The following is a 17,848-nucleotide window of genomic DNA, read 5'->3' as shown; positions in this document are numbered from 1 at the left end:
TTCTTCTCTCTCTCTCTCTCTCTATCTATCTATCTATCTTCTAGCAATTTCTAATTGGGTCAATCAAGGGATCCTAACATATGCCACAATCTCCCCCACTGCCAATAGAAACTTTGTTCTTTGCTTCTTCACTCTGTTGAAACACACATCTTGCTTGGGGCTTGGGATGTAACTCAGTTGGTAGAGTATTTACCTAGCATGTATGAAGCCCTGAGTTGGATTCTTAGGTGGGATAACCCTGGTTTGTAGTACCAGCTCTTCAGAGGTATAGAGATGGATCTAAAGTTCAGGGTAATTCTTGACTATACAGAGCAGTGGCTCTCAGCTCTCCTTATGCTGAGACCCTTTAATACAGTTCTTGTATTAAATATAGTTCCTCATATTTTTTTGACTCCCCAACCATAAAATTATTTTGTTGCTACTTCATAACAATAGTTTTGCTGTTATGAACAGTAATGTAAATATCTGTGTTTTCTGATGGTCTTAGCCCCTGCGAAAGGTTCATGACCCACAGGTTGAGAACCATTGATATAGAGCGTTCACACAGGAACTAGGGTTGTACCTTCAGATGGGTTTTCTTAACATCCCCCCCCCCCACACACACACACATGGTGATGACTGTCTTTACAGTAGATACCTTGTTTGGAATATTGTAGACTATAGCAGAGTTCCAGTTTGTGTATGTGTGTGTGTGGAGGAGAGGGGAACTCTGCCAAATCTGAAGACTGAGGGCACTACCTCCCTTCCACAAACACCAGTCTGTAAATTTCATTCTATTACTTGAATTGTTTCAATAGCTTCTAATAAAATCAAAGCACATAAGTTAACTTGATTCAAAAGTCTTACAATTTTCTCCATATAAGAGCATCAACTATAAAGCTCCACCTTTGACCTACACCATCTAAGGTTATCGTCTTAAATGCTCTATGCTGCCTCCCTTGTAAGCTGGGGTAATTATGATAGAATTCACAAGGTTTGGGGACTGTCAAATGTGTTAAGATATATACAAATTTTTACGAAGTACTCGAATTAGGCATCTTTGTTAGTTGCACCCCAACTCTGATCAGGTTTTAATACCCCAGATACACTGTGGCCACTAATTTCTGCCTTCCCAGATTGGCTTTCTTTCCTCTTTGTCAATCTGCTAACCTCCCCTGCATTATGCAGGACTCAGAAAAACTGGCTCCACCTCTGTACAGACTTCCTCAAGGCCCTGAGACCAGCCATCTGTCACTCAGTGATCCCATGGCATTCCCAGTAAATTTCTATTTCAGCACATGTCATTTTCATTAATTATGTTTAAAAACCTGGGTTCCGTTGTTTGAACACTTACATATGTCAAGCCCTGTTCTAAATGCATCCCTGTATTCTCTTAATTAAACCTTGCCACAAGTATAGAGCATGTTTTAGTAATTGGCAAGTGATATATAGGTTGTTATTCCTTATTCATTGTGAGGTTCTTTATGGGAGAGTCTACAATTCATACCCTGATCATCTTTGACTCATCAGCACTCAGCAAGGTGCCCTGTGCACTGTGGGTATGTGATTAGGTTAGAATCTCTTGATTGACCCAATTAGAAATGGCTAGAAATGAGAGAGATGGGACCATGCACAAACTACTGACATTGCGGGTCTATTCAGGAGAATGGATGACGGCTGGACCTGAAACCATCAGCGTGATAAACAGAATGAGAAATAGCCACTATTAAATCCTTATTACTATATGAACATTTTCCATAGTGCTTACAGGTTAATGTGCTCTCGTTTGATTCTCTACTGTCATATAATCTCAGGTCTTTCCAAGGACATAATAATACAATTCACGATGACATTTCACTTTGTGCTCTTGCTTCAAGGGTCATATGCAAGGTTCAGGGATGTTTCAAAAGGCCTCACCTCGTGGGGTGCCTGCTTTTGGTAAAGGGTAAAGACACATTGCCCTGGTAACCTTTTCTTCTCGTTGGAAATCAGATGCAAATTACCACAGATTTATAATCAGAAGCTAATGTTATCGTTTCTATGACAATGGTCTAAGACGATAAGCATAAGTAAGTATTACTAAATTTTATCAAAATACACTTTGTGTAAATTGAAACCATGTGAAAAAAGGAGATATTTAATTTAAGCTTACATTCTTCCCTACCTTTGACCATCGTAAATGCTCTCTCTCTCTCTCTCTCTCTCTCTCTCTCTCTCTCTCTCTCTCTCTCTCTCTCTCAGGATGGTTAAGATCAAAAGAGTTACAGTATCTCTGAATGACTTTGAAGCTGATTTTAGTAGAGAGAAAACAACAGCTAGTCATGTCAGGGATCCCAAGGGAGGCCAATGGGAATCCAAACACCACCAACTCAAATCTGGAGATGCAGGCAATCTCCAAAGCTTCCAGATTGAGCTTGATCTATTCAAGCAGTCATAGCATAGACTCGAGGTCTCTCTTTGTTTGCCAGGAGCTTGGGGTGTTATGAGAAGTGTAACCTGTTCAGGATTGTCTCCTTAGGAACTACCACTGCTGGAATGAGGCATGGATGACAAGGCCTGATCTTCCTGTTGGATTTGGAGGCTGGCAAGCTGTGGACAGCACACCCCAGGAAAACAGTGATGGTAAGCCCACCTCTTTCCTATTCACTTGACTGCACAACTAGGTGTGTGGGTAGCATCCTTATTAGGAACCGACACTGGAAATGTGCTTGCTGGGCACGCATACAGGATTAACTGCCTGTCAATCAAATTTTAGTTTGTTTCAATAGTCAGCTTTACCCTGATTGTTTTACAACTTTTCGAAAAAGAATCTAACTTATATAATTCATCTACTCCTGCTTTGATAAGCAGTTTTGAAGACAAGGGCAAGAAAAAAAATATCTGGGTAAGCATTTTTACTAGGGCTATAAAATAAACTTCAGCCCTCCCTGATCCACAGTGATGAAGTGGTAAAAGGCTAGAAAGAAAATAAAGATATTGAAAATAATTATAAATCACACATTAAATTGTTGTTCCTTTAAAGCCTGATGTCTCCTGATGTTCAGCTTCAAAACCTGAGTTGGTAGATATTTGTCTTCTAACTTTCCAACCTTGATAATCAGCAGCAGTTGTGACCAACCCCAGATTCCTATAGAGCCACTTTTTAACATAATGATACACATGAGTGGACTGCAGACCCCACGCACTCATCTCTGTTTTCTGGTGTTGGTCCAAGATGGTGATGTCATACACCTTCATTAGATACAGAAGCATTCAGTCTACAGCCATGATGACACCATTCTGGGATACTGGCTTTTATAGAGAAAGTGTCATGCTAGCTGGGCTGAATACTACGAGGAGACTCGAAGGGAACTCATATCTGCCAGTCTCTTAGAAAGTGTTCCTAGATGACTAAAGTTTAATGGATTTTAGAAACATAACTATGACCATAGGATCATTAGCTAAGTGGACATGGTTAGTGTCCAAGTTCTACAATCGAACCTGACAAACATCATAAAGAAAACAGCAGTCAAAGGAAGGTCAATACAGCTATTGAGGAGGTATCAGATACAGTCCAAGTCAGACTTCTGGGGCTGTGATAAACACCATAATGAAAAGCAACTTAGGGAAGAAACAATTATTTCTAGGTGACTGTTACATAGTCCATCAGGAAGGGAAGTTGGGGTAGGTGCTAGAGATAGCTTGCTCAGTATCCTTTCTTGTATAACACAGAACCAGCTCCCTAGGGATGGTGCCACCCACCTACAGTGGACTCAGTGTTTTGACATCAATCATTGATCAAGAAAAGACCCCCACAGGCTTGCCCATGGGTCAGTCAAGTAGAGGCATTTTCCCAGCTAAGGTTTTCCTCCCATAAATAAATAAATGCATGCTAACCTGGATAGGTATCGGTTGATACATAGCTTGGTGCATATGGTTGCAGTCAGCTGAACAGAATTAGGAAAACTATTGTCCCCATATTCTTTTCTTCTCCATCACATTCAGGATTGGGTTAGCCTTCCTAGTAGAACCCTATTGACGATACACATCGGTCATCTGTCTCCTGTAGCCAGTGAAAGCATTTAGGCAAAGTCAGTGGTGAAGCTTGTACTGGTGTCTGTAGGCTGCCTAAGTGCTGTGTGCTGTCCTGTGGATGGGCAGAATTGGAAACTACAAATTCACACTGCCTTCCTCTTTGTTATGTGCTACAGGCATGTACCGCTGTGGCCCTGCCTCTGTCCAAGCCGTTAAGCATGGCCATGTCTGCTTCCAGTTTGATGCCCCGTTTGTTTTTGCAGAGGTAAGTGGAAAGCTGGAGGCAAGTGCCAATTTTCCACCACTGTCTCTTAACACATTGAAGAGTTAGACACCAGGTTGCTACTTCTCGATTTCCCAGGTACATCGAGTATGCTTCCTGTCAACCAGACATCCTTCCAGCCTCGGGTTTTTTAAATGCTAAACGCAATTCCTACTTAACACTTTCCTGTCTTAGACTTTTGAGGTTGTATTTCTACTAAAAGCAAGAGATTTGCAAACCTGAGTTTAGTTCTGGGCACCTAGGAACTGACAAGGATAATTCTGAAGACATCAAATGATGAAGTGGCTCACTCAACTAAAGCTCAGTAAAAAGTGGTCAGTTTCAGAGTATGTAACTCCCACCTAAGACTGACCCAGAAGTACACATAAATCAATACACACACTACCGCCATCACCAACAGCACCACCAGCAGCACCAATAGCAGGCAAAAAGAGAAGGAAAGGTATAAAGTGCTACTCAAGTAGAGAAATTTTGACCACTTAAGGGGTTGATAAAGATGTTAAGTAAAGGGTCTAAGATGCCAGAATAATAGGGCAGGAGCTAGAAGGACAGGAAACAGCTAATTAAATCAGGGTGAGAGACATCGGGTAAAGGAGAATCCTGGGAGTCTCTTGGGGATGAGGGTATTAAAGGCTGAGATATAGAACTCCTTTGAGGTGTATGTACAGCAATCAACACTGGAAGGGTACACTCCTGTATGCAGCAATCACTTGGCCTGCCACTTGATGCTCATAGAAATCCTTTTAAAGTGAGTGCTATCAGTTTCCCCATTGAACTGAAAAGAACATCAGGGCAAGGTAAAGCAGAGAGACTAATATCCTTTCCCCAGTAATGTAGCTAATAAAGAGCTGTGCTGAATTTTGAAACCGAGTGGGCACTTGAATTTAGCCGGGCAGCTACTCTGGAAGGAATATGTATCTCGTGTTAGCTCACACCAGGGAAGGCTATGGGGGAGCTCTGAGGCCCAGGGCCTTAGGATGTATCATCCTCCGGTGGGAATATGTCAGTAAATCAATCCACACAGCAGTAGTGAAATGTGGTAATACCAAGAACACTTGTAGCTATCGTATGAGCAATATAGTCAGCATAAGATTGCATTCATACATGGAGATGCACTCATTGAGAAAATAGAGCCAGAAACTGAAAGATAGCAAACACCCTAATACTCTAAGGCAGGAAGTAGCTTGGCAACCATGATTCCCTGTGTAAGTAGAGATGGCCCCTGACCCATGATATCTCCACTTACAATCTTTAAACCTTGTAACGGTGCAAAGGAGTGGTACAAATTCAATAGAAACCACACTTTGGGTTTGGCATTAGGATCTCTTCCTGGGATAAACACACATGGTCAGATCCTCTCAGATGATACTGGGTGGCAGCAAGCTGCAGCTCCCAGTCAGCCCCATAACCACAGGGAAAAGAACAAATACCTACAGTGTGTCCTGCCATTCAGCTAAGATGTCCTGTAGGGAAAGGATAAGAACTGTATCTTCAGGTTATCAAATCTTCTATATGCCATCAATTTAATCAAAATGTAATCTTATCAAAAGCCAGAGAGCATTTGCCTTTGGATATGACCCTAGTTCTAAGAGCAGAGTGCTATGGGCTTACAGGGGATGGAGCAATGGTTAGTCGGACATTTAGTCAGCAGAAATCGCAGAAGGATGGCACTCGGCCTGCTATTGTGGTTTCTAGATGCCTCTAGAAGCCTCCAGACAGCAGCCTTACAGTGCTTGGAGTTTTATCCATTTGATTTCATTTTGAGATTGAAAATCTGTACAAATCTCCCCTGCCGTCATCTGACAGTTTATGACACTCCGAGATTTTCTTCATGGGAGATGGCTCTGAAACCCGTGTAGCTTTTTTTTTTTATACTTTTATTGTGCTTTATTGCTACCGAGAAGGAGAGCGGGTGGCCCTCCTTGCAGTGGTGAAGGTCCTAATAGCTGTTAAGGCAAGCGCTTTTTGCTGTTATTAAATATAGATCAGGGTGTTAGGAATGTCATCAGGCTATGCAGATAATTGCTCCTCTCTCGCGGCTGCAGAGGCTTCTTTGCTGTGCAGGCTGTTTGTTGCCTGAGCTTGGGCTGGGCTCCAGGTTGGAGCTATTTGTCAGAGATGTATGAGCTGCCTAAAAAGCACCCGAGGTGTCTTCTCTCAAGAGGTGCTCGCTAGGACCGCAAAGGGGTGAGCGAGCAACTTTAGCATGGGTCTCGGTGACTTAGGTGGAGGCTGATGCACCTTCCCTCCCTTCACCTGTGTGTCATCCTTCCTCTTCCTACCAGAGGGATGTCAGCAGGTGGCTTGCCTGTTCTTGTTTCTCAGCATGCTGGCTTCCCAGTCGTTCCTCACCAGCTTCCTGACCATCCAGTTCATTGATTACGTGTCAGCTTTTCTGGAGCTTCCTTGGTATCTGAAAAACAATGGAGTCTGAAAGGGAAAAGGTACATGGAAAATGGCTCCTTTCTTCTCGCTCACGTTTTGTAGACAAGGACAGAAGGGAGCGTGATGGCATCCACACCTGGCATTCGGTGCCCGTCCCTCCACATGCCTTCTTCACTTTGTTGAGTTCCTGTAGGTCCAAAAGGACCCAGGTGCCCCTTCTCTCCCTAACACAGCATGGCCTGGGGCTTCTGAAGAGATAAGTAAAGAGTCTAATAGTTTTAAGTTTGATTTTACTTGTTTGTTTGTTTGTTTGTTTGTTTGTTTGTTTTTGTTTTTGTTTTTCGAGACAGGGTTTCTCTGTATAGCCCTGGCTGTCCTGGAACTTACTCTGTAGACCAGGCTGTGTTCATCTGCCTCGGTGGTCCTCAGTAAAGAACTGCTTCATGGGGAACATCACCATCTTCTGCCTTAACTGTATTCAATGGACTCTACTGCCTTCTTAATATCACCTCACTGCAAATGGACACACACACTCACACACACACACACACACACACACTCACACTAATATAGATAAATGTATAAACAGCTCTGTGAGTCTCTGTCACACACACACACACACCCCACACCCCTCACATCCCACATACACACACAGATACATACACACAAGCATGCCTGGCACAGACATGGTTCACACATACTATACACATACATGTACACCTGTAGGTCTCAAACATACATACAGCACACATACAAACCACACATTCATGAACACACACACACACACACACTCCTGACCTGGGGTGACTTTATTGGTAGCACTAATGGGTTTTTTAGACCACAGTGACTCCCTCTCCAGAACTCTGCCTCTCTGGCTCTGTACCATGCATTCTCTATAGCAACCTTACAGATGCTTCTGGGAACTGTTCTCGTTTCAAATCTATCATTGCTTTCTCAGAGTAAATCTCTTTTATAATGATCTCCTACTTGGATCAAATGCAGTTTATCCATTCATTCAAATAATTCACAAAATTCAAGGATTATTTTGACTTATCTCCTTAACCTGCCTCACAAATTTTCTCCAGGAACATCTTCAAAGGTGTCTGAAGTCCAGTCGGTCCCACAATTCCCAGCACGAGCTATTGAGCTCTGTGATGCGCCCTCCTAGTTCACCTCCCTCTTCCCTCTCATCTTTCTGTCCTCCAACAATCAGCCAGAATCACTCTTTGAGCTGTCAATTAAAATGGACCTTGTGATGGATTCCTATCATCTTTGCATTTAAGCTGAACATGAATCTTGATGAATGCTGTGTGGTCCAACCCCTGGGTTCCCTCCCACCCATACTTTGTTCATCTCCCTCTAGCTCTATGGGGCTTCTTGTTCTTTTGGAAACAAGGTCCTGTGTCTGTGTTTCTCCAAAGAAAGTGCCCCACCCCCATTACCCTCTCTTCCTTTGGTGAAAAAAAATCATTCATTTCAGAGTGAATGTGCTGTTTATGTCAGACTCCTATTGTTTCCTCTTCAATAAGACCTACACACACACACACACACACACACACACATATATATATATATATATATATATATATATATATATATATATAGTAAACAGAGAACACTGATTAAAAAAACAACTTGTAGATGAGGGTCCCAGCTGCTGCATCTTAGGCTGTTGGGGAATAAAGAACATGTATGACCCTGCAGAGAGCATCCACAGCAGACTCAGCCTCCTATAATCACAAGCTGCAAATGTCAAGTACAGGGTGAGCGATTGGCACTTGTGCCAGGAGATACCTGGCTGAGCGGGAATCCAGGGCCTCCGTATGCTCTGAGGGAAGCAATGCTTTCTCCGTAGGGTCTGTAGCAAGGTTGTTTCTACAGATAAATGGACAAAGCAAAGAGACTTTATCCTTGGGTCCTGAACTTGAGAAAGCATCTCCATCCCCCAATAACAAAGAACATGGAGTACACCATGCTATGGGTACCTGCCACAAATTTTCAGGGATTCTTTGATGTATTGAGGATCCAGCCATCTTCCTGAGTCCCAAGGATGTGACAAACAGCATAACCTGTACAGGAAGCATCATGTCTGACCAGAGGCAAAGTGCTATGCTGTGAAGACAACACCAGCAATCATGGCAGGATGCCTGGCTCTATGTGGCCACAGTCTCTTTGAGTATAGAGGTAGGATTTGGGTGTTCACTAAGATTGATTTCCATTCAAAACAAACAAAAGACAAGACAGGCCACAAACGTAGAGAATTCACACACCAGGTGTAGGTACACACCTATATTCCAGCCCTTGGGAGGCTAAGACCAAATCAGATGCCAGTCAAGGCTGTGTAGTGAATTCCAGGCCGAGTTGAGGTACACAGGGTAGCCTATATCAAAAATAATCAACAGGAACAGCCTAGATGGTTAGGTGAGTAAAGATGCTTGCTGCCAAGCCTGACTGCATGAGTTCAATCCCTGGAACCGCATGGTGAAAGGAGAGAATGGACTCTTGCAAGCACCTCTGCCCTACACTGATGCCCCTCCCGATACACACAAATGAACAAATAAATAATCTTTAAAAACAAACATCAAATCCTATGTGGTTCTCAGCCTTCCTAATACTGTGACCCCTTAATACAGTAGTTCGTCATGTTGCGATGACCCTCCAACCATAAAATTATTTTGTTGCTATTTCATAACTGTAGTTTTGCTAGTTATGAATTGTAATGTAAATATCTGATATGCAGGATGTCTGATATTAGACCTCCAAAAAGGTCACAATCCACAAGTTGAAAACCACAATACTATACTATACTATACTATACTATACTATACTATACTACTGATCTACATACCAACCCTTCCATCAAAGTCATTATCTAGCCCACATGCAGAGAAAGTAGCACAGCTGGAAGTCATTCATTGCAGCGTACCTGTGTATAATCACTGCTGTAGCCTAGGCAGTTGGCTGAGGCCAGGGCCTCTCACCTGCCCCTTTTTGAGCACCTAGATTATTCACCTTTAAACATGGCTACAGAAACAGCACCCCAGCAGCTGGACTGAAAGCATGCTGTTGTCACTTTGCCTCTGCCCCTGGTACACATCTGGAAATGCCAGCTCAGCCTCCTGTTACTTCCTCTCCTCTTCCCACGAGGGACAGAGCTTGTTGTTGTTGTTGAGCTTGCCTGGGGTTTCAGCTCTGTTAAGTTTCTTCAGCCTTAGGTGAGCAGAATCCAGGACTTGATCACTTCACATTTGACCTCATCCTCCTGGGAAACTGTGAGCTGCGGCAAGGGTTGGGATCAGGGGGGTGCTTGTCCTCATTGTCCTGAGAGCTTGAAAGTAGGGAAACCGCCATCGTGACTATCGTGCCTCCTACAAAAGGAATGTTAGCCTTCTCAGGAAGCTCATTGAAACATCCCCAAAGGAGAAATGGTTCTCAGGTGACTGTCTGCCCTTTCTTGCTCAGCTTTCAGGTGTCCTATCTCAGTCTTTCTTTCCATCAAGCCCCAAGCCTGGTAGATGCCTAGGAGGGAGAGGAAGTATACAATGAAGTTCAAGAGGATAGGGCTATCTCAGGGCAAAGTTCAAGGAGATAGGGTCATGGGCTAGCCTGGGTCAAAGGTTTAGGACTAGCCATGGACTATTAGTCCAAAGTGAAGGTCAAAGGGACAAAGTCATGAATAGACAAAGTGAAGAGTAGAGGGAAAGGCTGTGGAGCAGCCAAAGTCAAGACCAAGAGAATGAGCTACGGATCGGCTCAGGGACTGCACCTTTCCAGCAGCTCCCTGTCATCAGCCCACGAAACTTCACTTGCCCTGATGAGTCTTGGTGCTGACATCCTTAGCAAATAGAATAATACAGACTTTGGAGACTGAGGTTTGGGGCTTTGGTCATCACCGACAAGATGTCTTGAAGCACTGTGGGCATTTACCCAGTGCTCACTACACTCCCCTTAGCAGAGGCCAGAGTCATGTGAATTCAGAACATGTTATGTGGAAGTACAGAGAGCTGTTCTCTTTAACCCCATGTTTTAAAGTTAGGAGTACATCATCATGTTCCCACCTTTAGCCCATAATAGCCATGCCCATTTAAGTCAATTAGAAACTTTTTAAGTCACGTTCACATAGATCTTATCTCACTCTGGACAAAAAGATTCCTATGAAACTAGTGAGACAGGGGTGGTGGGTTTTCATGCTACAGAAAGCAGACCTGAAGTTCTCAGTGATTAACAGGGCTTCCTGCAGGTCCAAACCCAGCGTCAGAGCCCTGGTTTCCCACAGCTACTCCAACATCTCTCTGGACCTTGAAAGGCCTTCGCATCTGCCCATTTTCCTCCTTTCTTCCATCCTCCTTCAGCTCATTGACTCCTTTGGGCCTTGCACATTTCAACCTGTTACATAGGGAAACAGCCCCCCTCCTCCTTCCTCTTTTTGTCCACCTCCACACTAGTCTGTGCACCAACAAAGAATCTTGGTGTTACCTTATCACTGTGCTTAGAGGACTGGATTCCAGAAGGTCTCAGGCCTGGGTATTCATTAGGGTCACCTGAGGCCAATTTTAAAATATAATTTATTTAGAACCCCTCCCAAGCCTCCTTAATCAGACATCTACTTGTTTCTTTAAGTTTCCCTAGGTGATTGTGACTCCCCAAATCCCCCCTCCCACTGTGTCCACTCTATAATGAAAGGACCAAATCTATTTTGCTCAACATTAGGGTTCTGGCACTTTGGACGCTATCTGAGAAAGCTATTAAATAATATATAATTATTGATAACATTTACTGAGTGTTACCTCTATTCCAGGCACTATGGTAAGTAGTTCACATGCATTTATTTCATTTAATCCTGCCAGGAATCCTGTGAGGAAGGCACATTTATTATCTTGCTTATGGGACAGGAGCTAAGTTGAGAGAGGGCATATACCAATGACCGTTGGCAGTGTGGCTGTTTCCTACCTGATCCCCTGATAATACATAGAGCTCCAAAATGGGGAATATATGCCCCACAGTAGGAACCCTTAGAATCACCTTCCAAGCAGACCTAGCACTACCTCTACAAAGCACAGCAGGGACACGGAACCTTGGATGAGGGTGGCTTCTGCTTCATCCCAAGGCACTGTCTCAAATTTCTACAAACAGCCTCGTTTACAAGCTGAATCACCAGGAGTTGTCTGAATTCCTCCAGGATGGTTTAATTACATATTTAAACTAAAAAACATCTTGCTACAATTGACACCTTTAATACGACTGAAACCAACAGGGTTTTTTTTTTTTTTTCTTATGTAAGAAATCCTGAGGTTGGCAGTCCAAGGTTGGTCCTTTTCTGAATGGCTTATTGGGCCTGCAAGCCTCTGTCCTCTCTGTCAGCTTCTCAGGGATAACCAAGCTTTTCTGTCCCAGGTAGACAACAGCTCCAAGCAGTATGTCACTCCTGATGAAAGGGAGGAAAGGGGCAGATTCTCCTATGTGCCCCTGCCCTTATGTAGCAGTTCAGTTAGAAGTCTTTCCAGGAAGCCATCCAACTGACTTTTCTCCCTTCCTACAAGTAGGTTGCAAACTAGCTTAGCAGGGTCCAGAAAGGGAAGGAATGAACTGGATATTTCCAGTTTCCCCAAACAGGGTTGAATTTAACAGGAAGATAATGAAGAAAGAAAGAAAGAAAGAAAGAAAGAAAGAAAGAAAGAAAGAAAGAAAGAAAGAAAGAAAGAAAGAAAGGAAGGAAGGTTGGTTCACTAATAATGTGATAGCCTCAGATATTCTCCCAAGTCATGGCTAATCCAAAGTGGATTCCCCTTCATGAGTTTTTAAGCATCTTTATTATGATTGGTGTGTGTGCGTCTGTGTGTGTGTTTCTGTGTGTCTGTGTGTATGTGTATGTGTGCATATGTGTGTGTCTATGTGTGTGTGTGTGTGTGTCTCTGTGTATGTGAGTCTGTGTGTGTATCTGTGTATGTCTATGTGTGTGTGTGTGTTTGTGTGTCTGTGTGTGTGTCTGTGTGTGTGATGAGGCACATGCATGCTATGGCATGTTTATGGCAATCAGAGGAGTCTGATTTTGGTTCTGTTCTGGCATCTTTACATGGGTTCTGAGACTCAGACTCAGGGGCTCAGGCTTGACTGACACACACCTTTATGGAAAGAACCATCTATCTAGCCCCAGAATGATTTTAAAAGGAGCTTGTCCTGTGGTTTCACTATCTTTGAAGAAGGGAACACAACAATCTATGCCCTGGATGTCTACATCACAGAACACTAAAGATTTTAGAGATGAGAAATTTGCTTTTTCGTTTGTTTGTTTGTTTCCTAACTGATCCATGGTGTTTGTGCATCTGTGTGTGGTTTGAGATGGCAGTGTGTGGTGACAAATGATGACAATAACCCCTGTTCTTCAATCAGTTTATTGTTGCGAACTTTATACTCTTCTTAACATTCTCATATGTATCACAGATTGTATTAAACAGAGCCATAGAAAACTCAGAAGGCGTTTCTTCCCTCCGACTGAATTTTGGTGCCCCTGACTGAATTTTTTTCATGCCTTCACATTCACTTCCTTGGCTCTAGTAACCCTGTTCTGTTCTCTTCTTCAAAGCCAATGTTTCAGTTTCCACAAGTAAGTGAGAATGTATAGTGTTTGCCTTTCTGGATCTGGCTTATTTCACTTAGCGTTATGCCTTCCAGCAGGGCCTGCACTGCTACAAATGATAGGGTTGTATGTGTTGTATGGCTAAATAGCATCCTTGTCTGTGTGTGCCACCTTTGTTTACCTGTTCACCCACTGCTGAACATCCATGGTAATTACATGTTTGAGCGATCGTAAATACTGCAATTGGAAACAAAAACATTTGGTGATGGCTAATGCTCTTCTCTCCTGTTTCCAGGTCAACAGTGATCTTGTTTACATCACAGCTAAGCAAGATGGCACTCACGTGGTGGAAGCCGTGGATGCCACCCATATCGGGAAGCTAATTGTGACCAAGCAAATTGGAGGAGATGGCATGCAGGATATCACGGATACTTACAAATTTCAAGAAGGTAATTTACTACAGCCAAATGTGTTTTCCCCCCAAACCCACTTAGTACTTTTTCACCGTCAAGATGAAATATGTTCCAGAGGATGCTCTGGCATCAGCAGCATCTGACATTAAGGGCAGAAACATAAACTCTTACAAGCAGCAGACACTCACAGTTCTTCATTAGTGTGCTTGCTTGTTTTGAGCAAAATTTCTTTTCCTATGGCTTGTGAAGTGAGTTTATTTCTAGTTCTATTTCAATAGACTATCTAGAATGTATTCTTGCTTATGTGAGCCTTAATTTTTAAGTAATCCCAGTTGGGCGTGGTGGCGCACACCTTTAGTCCCAGCACTTGGGAGGCAGAGGCAGGTGGATTTCTGAGTTTGAGGCCAGCCTGGTCTACAGAGTGAGTTCCAGGACAGCCAGGGCTATACACAGAAACCCTGTCTCAGAAAAAAAAATTAAGTAATCCCATTAGAACACACTCTCTGCATTATATCAACTTAGTTAAATAATAGAAATCTAAGAAACTACCTCACATTTGCTGAGTGCTTTATGGATTATTTTTGGCACATTGTTCCATTGAGTTGTCATGGAAATCTTCTGATATATAGGATAGATTGTTAAGATAGTGCAATCTTACTAATTTAAGACAATTACGTTGAAATCTAATTTCAATTACAAAGTAATGCTATGGTGAGGGGCTGGTAACTTTTATTGTAGAGTACTTTCCAAATGACAGTATTGTGTTCAATTACATCGAAAGCAGTACTGTCCCCACAATCCTAACAGTGAACAGGACACAGTTTCTGCCCCCATACAAAAAGTATGATCATTTTAAGAGAAGACTGTGGAACAAGGAAACCCACTGAGTCCTATCAAAAGAGCCCAAAGAAATGAAGAGTGGGAAGGACCTCATTTAAAGAAACCAGAATACGAGACAGCTATAACAGGGTCCCTTCAGCAAAATCTTTCTGGCATATGCAATAGTATCTGGGTTTGGTGGCTGATTATGGGATGGCTCCCCAGGTGGGGTAGTCTCTGGATAGTCCATCTTTCATCTTAGCTACAAACTTTGTCTCTGTAACTCCTTCCATGGGTATTTTGTTCCCTATTCTATGGAGGAATGAAGTATCCACCCATTGGTCTTCCCTCTTCTAGCCTGGCAAATACAGAAGTGGATGTTCACAGTCATCTATAAGATGGAACACAGGGCCCCCAATGGAGAAGCTAGAGAAAGCACCCAAGGAGGGGGTCTGCAACCCTATAGGTGGAACAACAATATGAACTAACCAGTATCCCCAGAGCTCGTATCTCTAGCTGCATATGTATCAGAAGATGGGAAGAGAGGCCCCTTGGTATTGCAAGCTTTATATGCCCCAGTACAGGGGAACACCGGGGCCAAGAAGCAGGAGTGGGTGGGTAGGGGAGCAGGGCGGAGGGAGGTATAGGTAACTTTCAGATAGCATTTGAAATGTATATAAAGAAAATATCTAATGATAAATAAATAAATAAATAAATAAATAAATAAATAAATAGAAATCAGAATGGGGTTTCAGGAAGCAGAACCATAGTCAAAGATAGGAAATGTGAAACAGATCTAGCAGTTTAGGGTAATCTAGACCTCAATCCCCCCTACTAGCTTAGAACACCCACTGCCAGCCGGGCGAGGATGCTAGCCATCTTGAAACCAGAAAGACACAGTATCTTTTGGAAATGGTTCTTCTCCAGAGATTCTTAAGAGTGGCATTTATTTTAGTGAATGAGTAAAAATTATGGCTAATTAGCATATACTAAATATTCATTGGCATTCCTGAAGTGCTAATGTGTACAGGGTTTGTTTTAAATGTTTTCTACTGCCTCCTTGCTCGTATTTACAAAGGTGATTTGCATTATAAAGACAAAACCTGCTAAACCTCGATGGGTGTGCAGCGTTGAAGCTTAGAATTTTTGTCATCTGAACTCGAGAATGTTTCCTGTTTTTTTCTGGAATGGTTCAGTCTCTCTGCACTTGGCAATCATCCCCTGCACAATAGAAACACACAAAAGAAGAACTCTCCCTTCTCAGTGTTTTGACTTTTCTCTAGAAAGAAAGTTAAAAATGATATAAACACAATAAAACCAAGCAAGCAAGCGATGCCTCCTCTTACAGAGATGTAAAGAAATCAATTTGGAAAGCAAAAGGAAACTCCTTAGAGGAGGGGGAAGAAACTAGCTGGGTCCACAGCAGCCACTCAGCAGCCTGCTTTTAACCCTGCAGCACACCCACCTGCATGGGGCTGGGGACATCACATGCCTGCTGTGTGCTTCCTGTGGAGGAAAGCAGTGTCCACTCCTTGTCATGCCAGAAGGGAGGTAATATGACACAGGGTGACAGATGACCCAGGTACAGAGGACACCCAACCAGAAAGGACTCTGACATGCTCACAATATCCAGGACACAAACCGTGTCTGTAGCATGTTGATGTATGAGCAGAATGGACGGAACAATTCAGTTGGTCCCATTCTGATAAACTGACCCCCTTAATGCTATGAGATTCAACACACTGAATTATACCTACTGTATTCGGTGTGGCTGAAACCTTGAGTCTGGACTCAGTAGAAGAGCATTTGCCTTGTTTGAGTCCCAGCACCAAAACTCCTATCCAAAGAGTAAATAAGAATTTGAGGAAAGAGTTCTTTGGCTAAAATGGGTGATGCAGAGTAGTGGTATAAACTGCTTTTCTTTTCTACTGCTAGATTGTAGTGAACGAGTAGTGGATGAGAGATGAGCTCACCATCCTTGTGAGCAGTGCTAGTCTTGGGATCAGATGCTAGAAAGGGGGAGCAGTGAGTGATGCTGGAAAGAGACAAAAGCATGCAGCAGAATCCAGCTACCATTAACTGTCAGCCCCAGAGATGACCATGGAGGCTAAATAGGAATGGGGCAGGATCAGCCATTAAGAGAAGAAGACACACACCTGTGAAAGAGAAGCTGGGGGTTGGCCTGTGATATACAAAGGTTAAGACATATCATTCAGCTCACCATGAGGAAGGCTACCGAGGTCCACGGTCCTACTCCTTAGCAAGGTGAGACTCAGGGATAGAGTGATGGGTGTTTTGAACCAACTAGAACTCCTACTACATGTGATTAGTTGTGAGAGAGATTTCAACCACCTTCTGGGCTAAGATTTGATCTTGAGTGGAAAGCTCATTTCTTGATCAAGAATGACACACATACATCACATTCTAACTGAGCAAATAGCCCAGAGGAGTGTTATTCTGAAACTCTGGGGACTCCATCGGCATCTAATGGGGAAAGGGATTGATTATTGATGTCTGCTCCAAATATACAATAAATGCCAGCAGTAACTGCTTCTGGCTATGGATTTGCCCCTCTGGGTCTCAGAGTGCATCTTTTATAACATCTCTGAATCTACATATACCAAGGGTGGACATTAAAATGTGGAGATGAATGAGGACAGAAAAAGAAATTATACAAAATGCAGGGATGGACTGACAAACGGTTAAGTTGTGGAGAGATTATTTTTCACTTCAGCTAAAACGTATTGTATCAGTTTTACCTCTTTTTTTTTCAAAATATGAGATTAAGAAATGTTAAAGCTTTGAAACTTTGAAAACCAGAATTCTGCAAATGTTCTGAAGCAATATGTCCTCTTTCATGGTGGCATCTGGAGGCACTTCCTCTTTACTCCGTCCACTGCTCCATTATTGCCTCTCTCTCTCTCTCTCTCTCTCTCTCTCTCTCTCTCTCTCTCTCTCTCTCTCCCTCCCTCCCTCCAAAGAGCACTTAGCCATCTCCTATATTCAGATGATTTCCCCTGACAAAACCATTTGCAACGTTGTATTGCTTAGTACACATGCCTGTTCTGTGCTCTTCCTCATCTGCCATCCGACATCTTGAGAGACCTGGAAGATGGGGTGGAGAATTATATCTAGTCTGTTCCTTCCTCTCCTCTGGACCCTATCTGCAAACGGAATACCCCTGAAGTCTCTCGTAACCGCACAGCAGTTCTTCCTGGATAGCTGTGGTTGACTCTCACAGATGTAGTGACCACTCCCAAATCATCATCTCACCCCAGGCCTTATGGATGACACAAAAACTTGAAGCTGAATTGTCCCAAAGTACTTCCTCTTCCTCCTTTCCACTCCCCTGCCCTGCCCACTCATTCTTCACCTTTA

At 43.1% G+C, this 17,848-nt stretch overlaps 1 protein-coding gene across 2 annotated transcripts in view; it reads left to right on the top strand.

The window, feature by feature from the left end:
* Positions 1 to 17,848, top strand: part of F13a1 (coagulation factor XIII A chain) — a 170,823-nt gene that overhangs the window by 118,289 nt on the left and 34,686 nt on the right. For both annotated transcript variants that reach the window (XM_029484978.1, XM_021180809.2), the window contains exons 9-11: positions 2,498 to 2,601; positions 4,170 to 4,258; positions 13,534 to 13,687. In XM_029484978.1, the coding sequence (XP_029340838.1) occupies positions 2,498 to 2,601; positions 4,170 to 4,258; positions 13,534 to 13,687 (347 nt within the window). The remainder of the gene's footprint in view (positions 1 to 2,497; positions 2,602 to 4,169; positions 4,259 to 13,533; positions 13,688 to 17,848) is intronic.

The sequence above is a fragment of the Mus caroli genome, chromosome 13 (assembly GCF_900094665.2).
Source record: "Mus caroli chromosome 13, CAROLI_EIJ_v1.1, whole genome shotgun sequence".
In the NCBI taxonomy this organism is placed as follows: Eukaryota; Metazoa; Chordata; class Mammalia; order Rodentia; family Muridae; genus Mus; species Mus caroli.
This window is presented reverse-complemented; position numbering and strand designations above follow the sequence as displayed.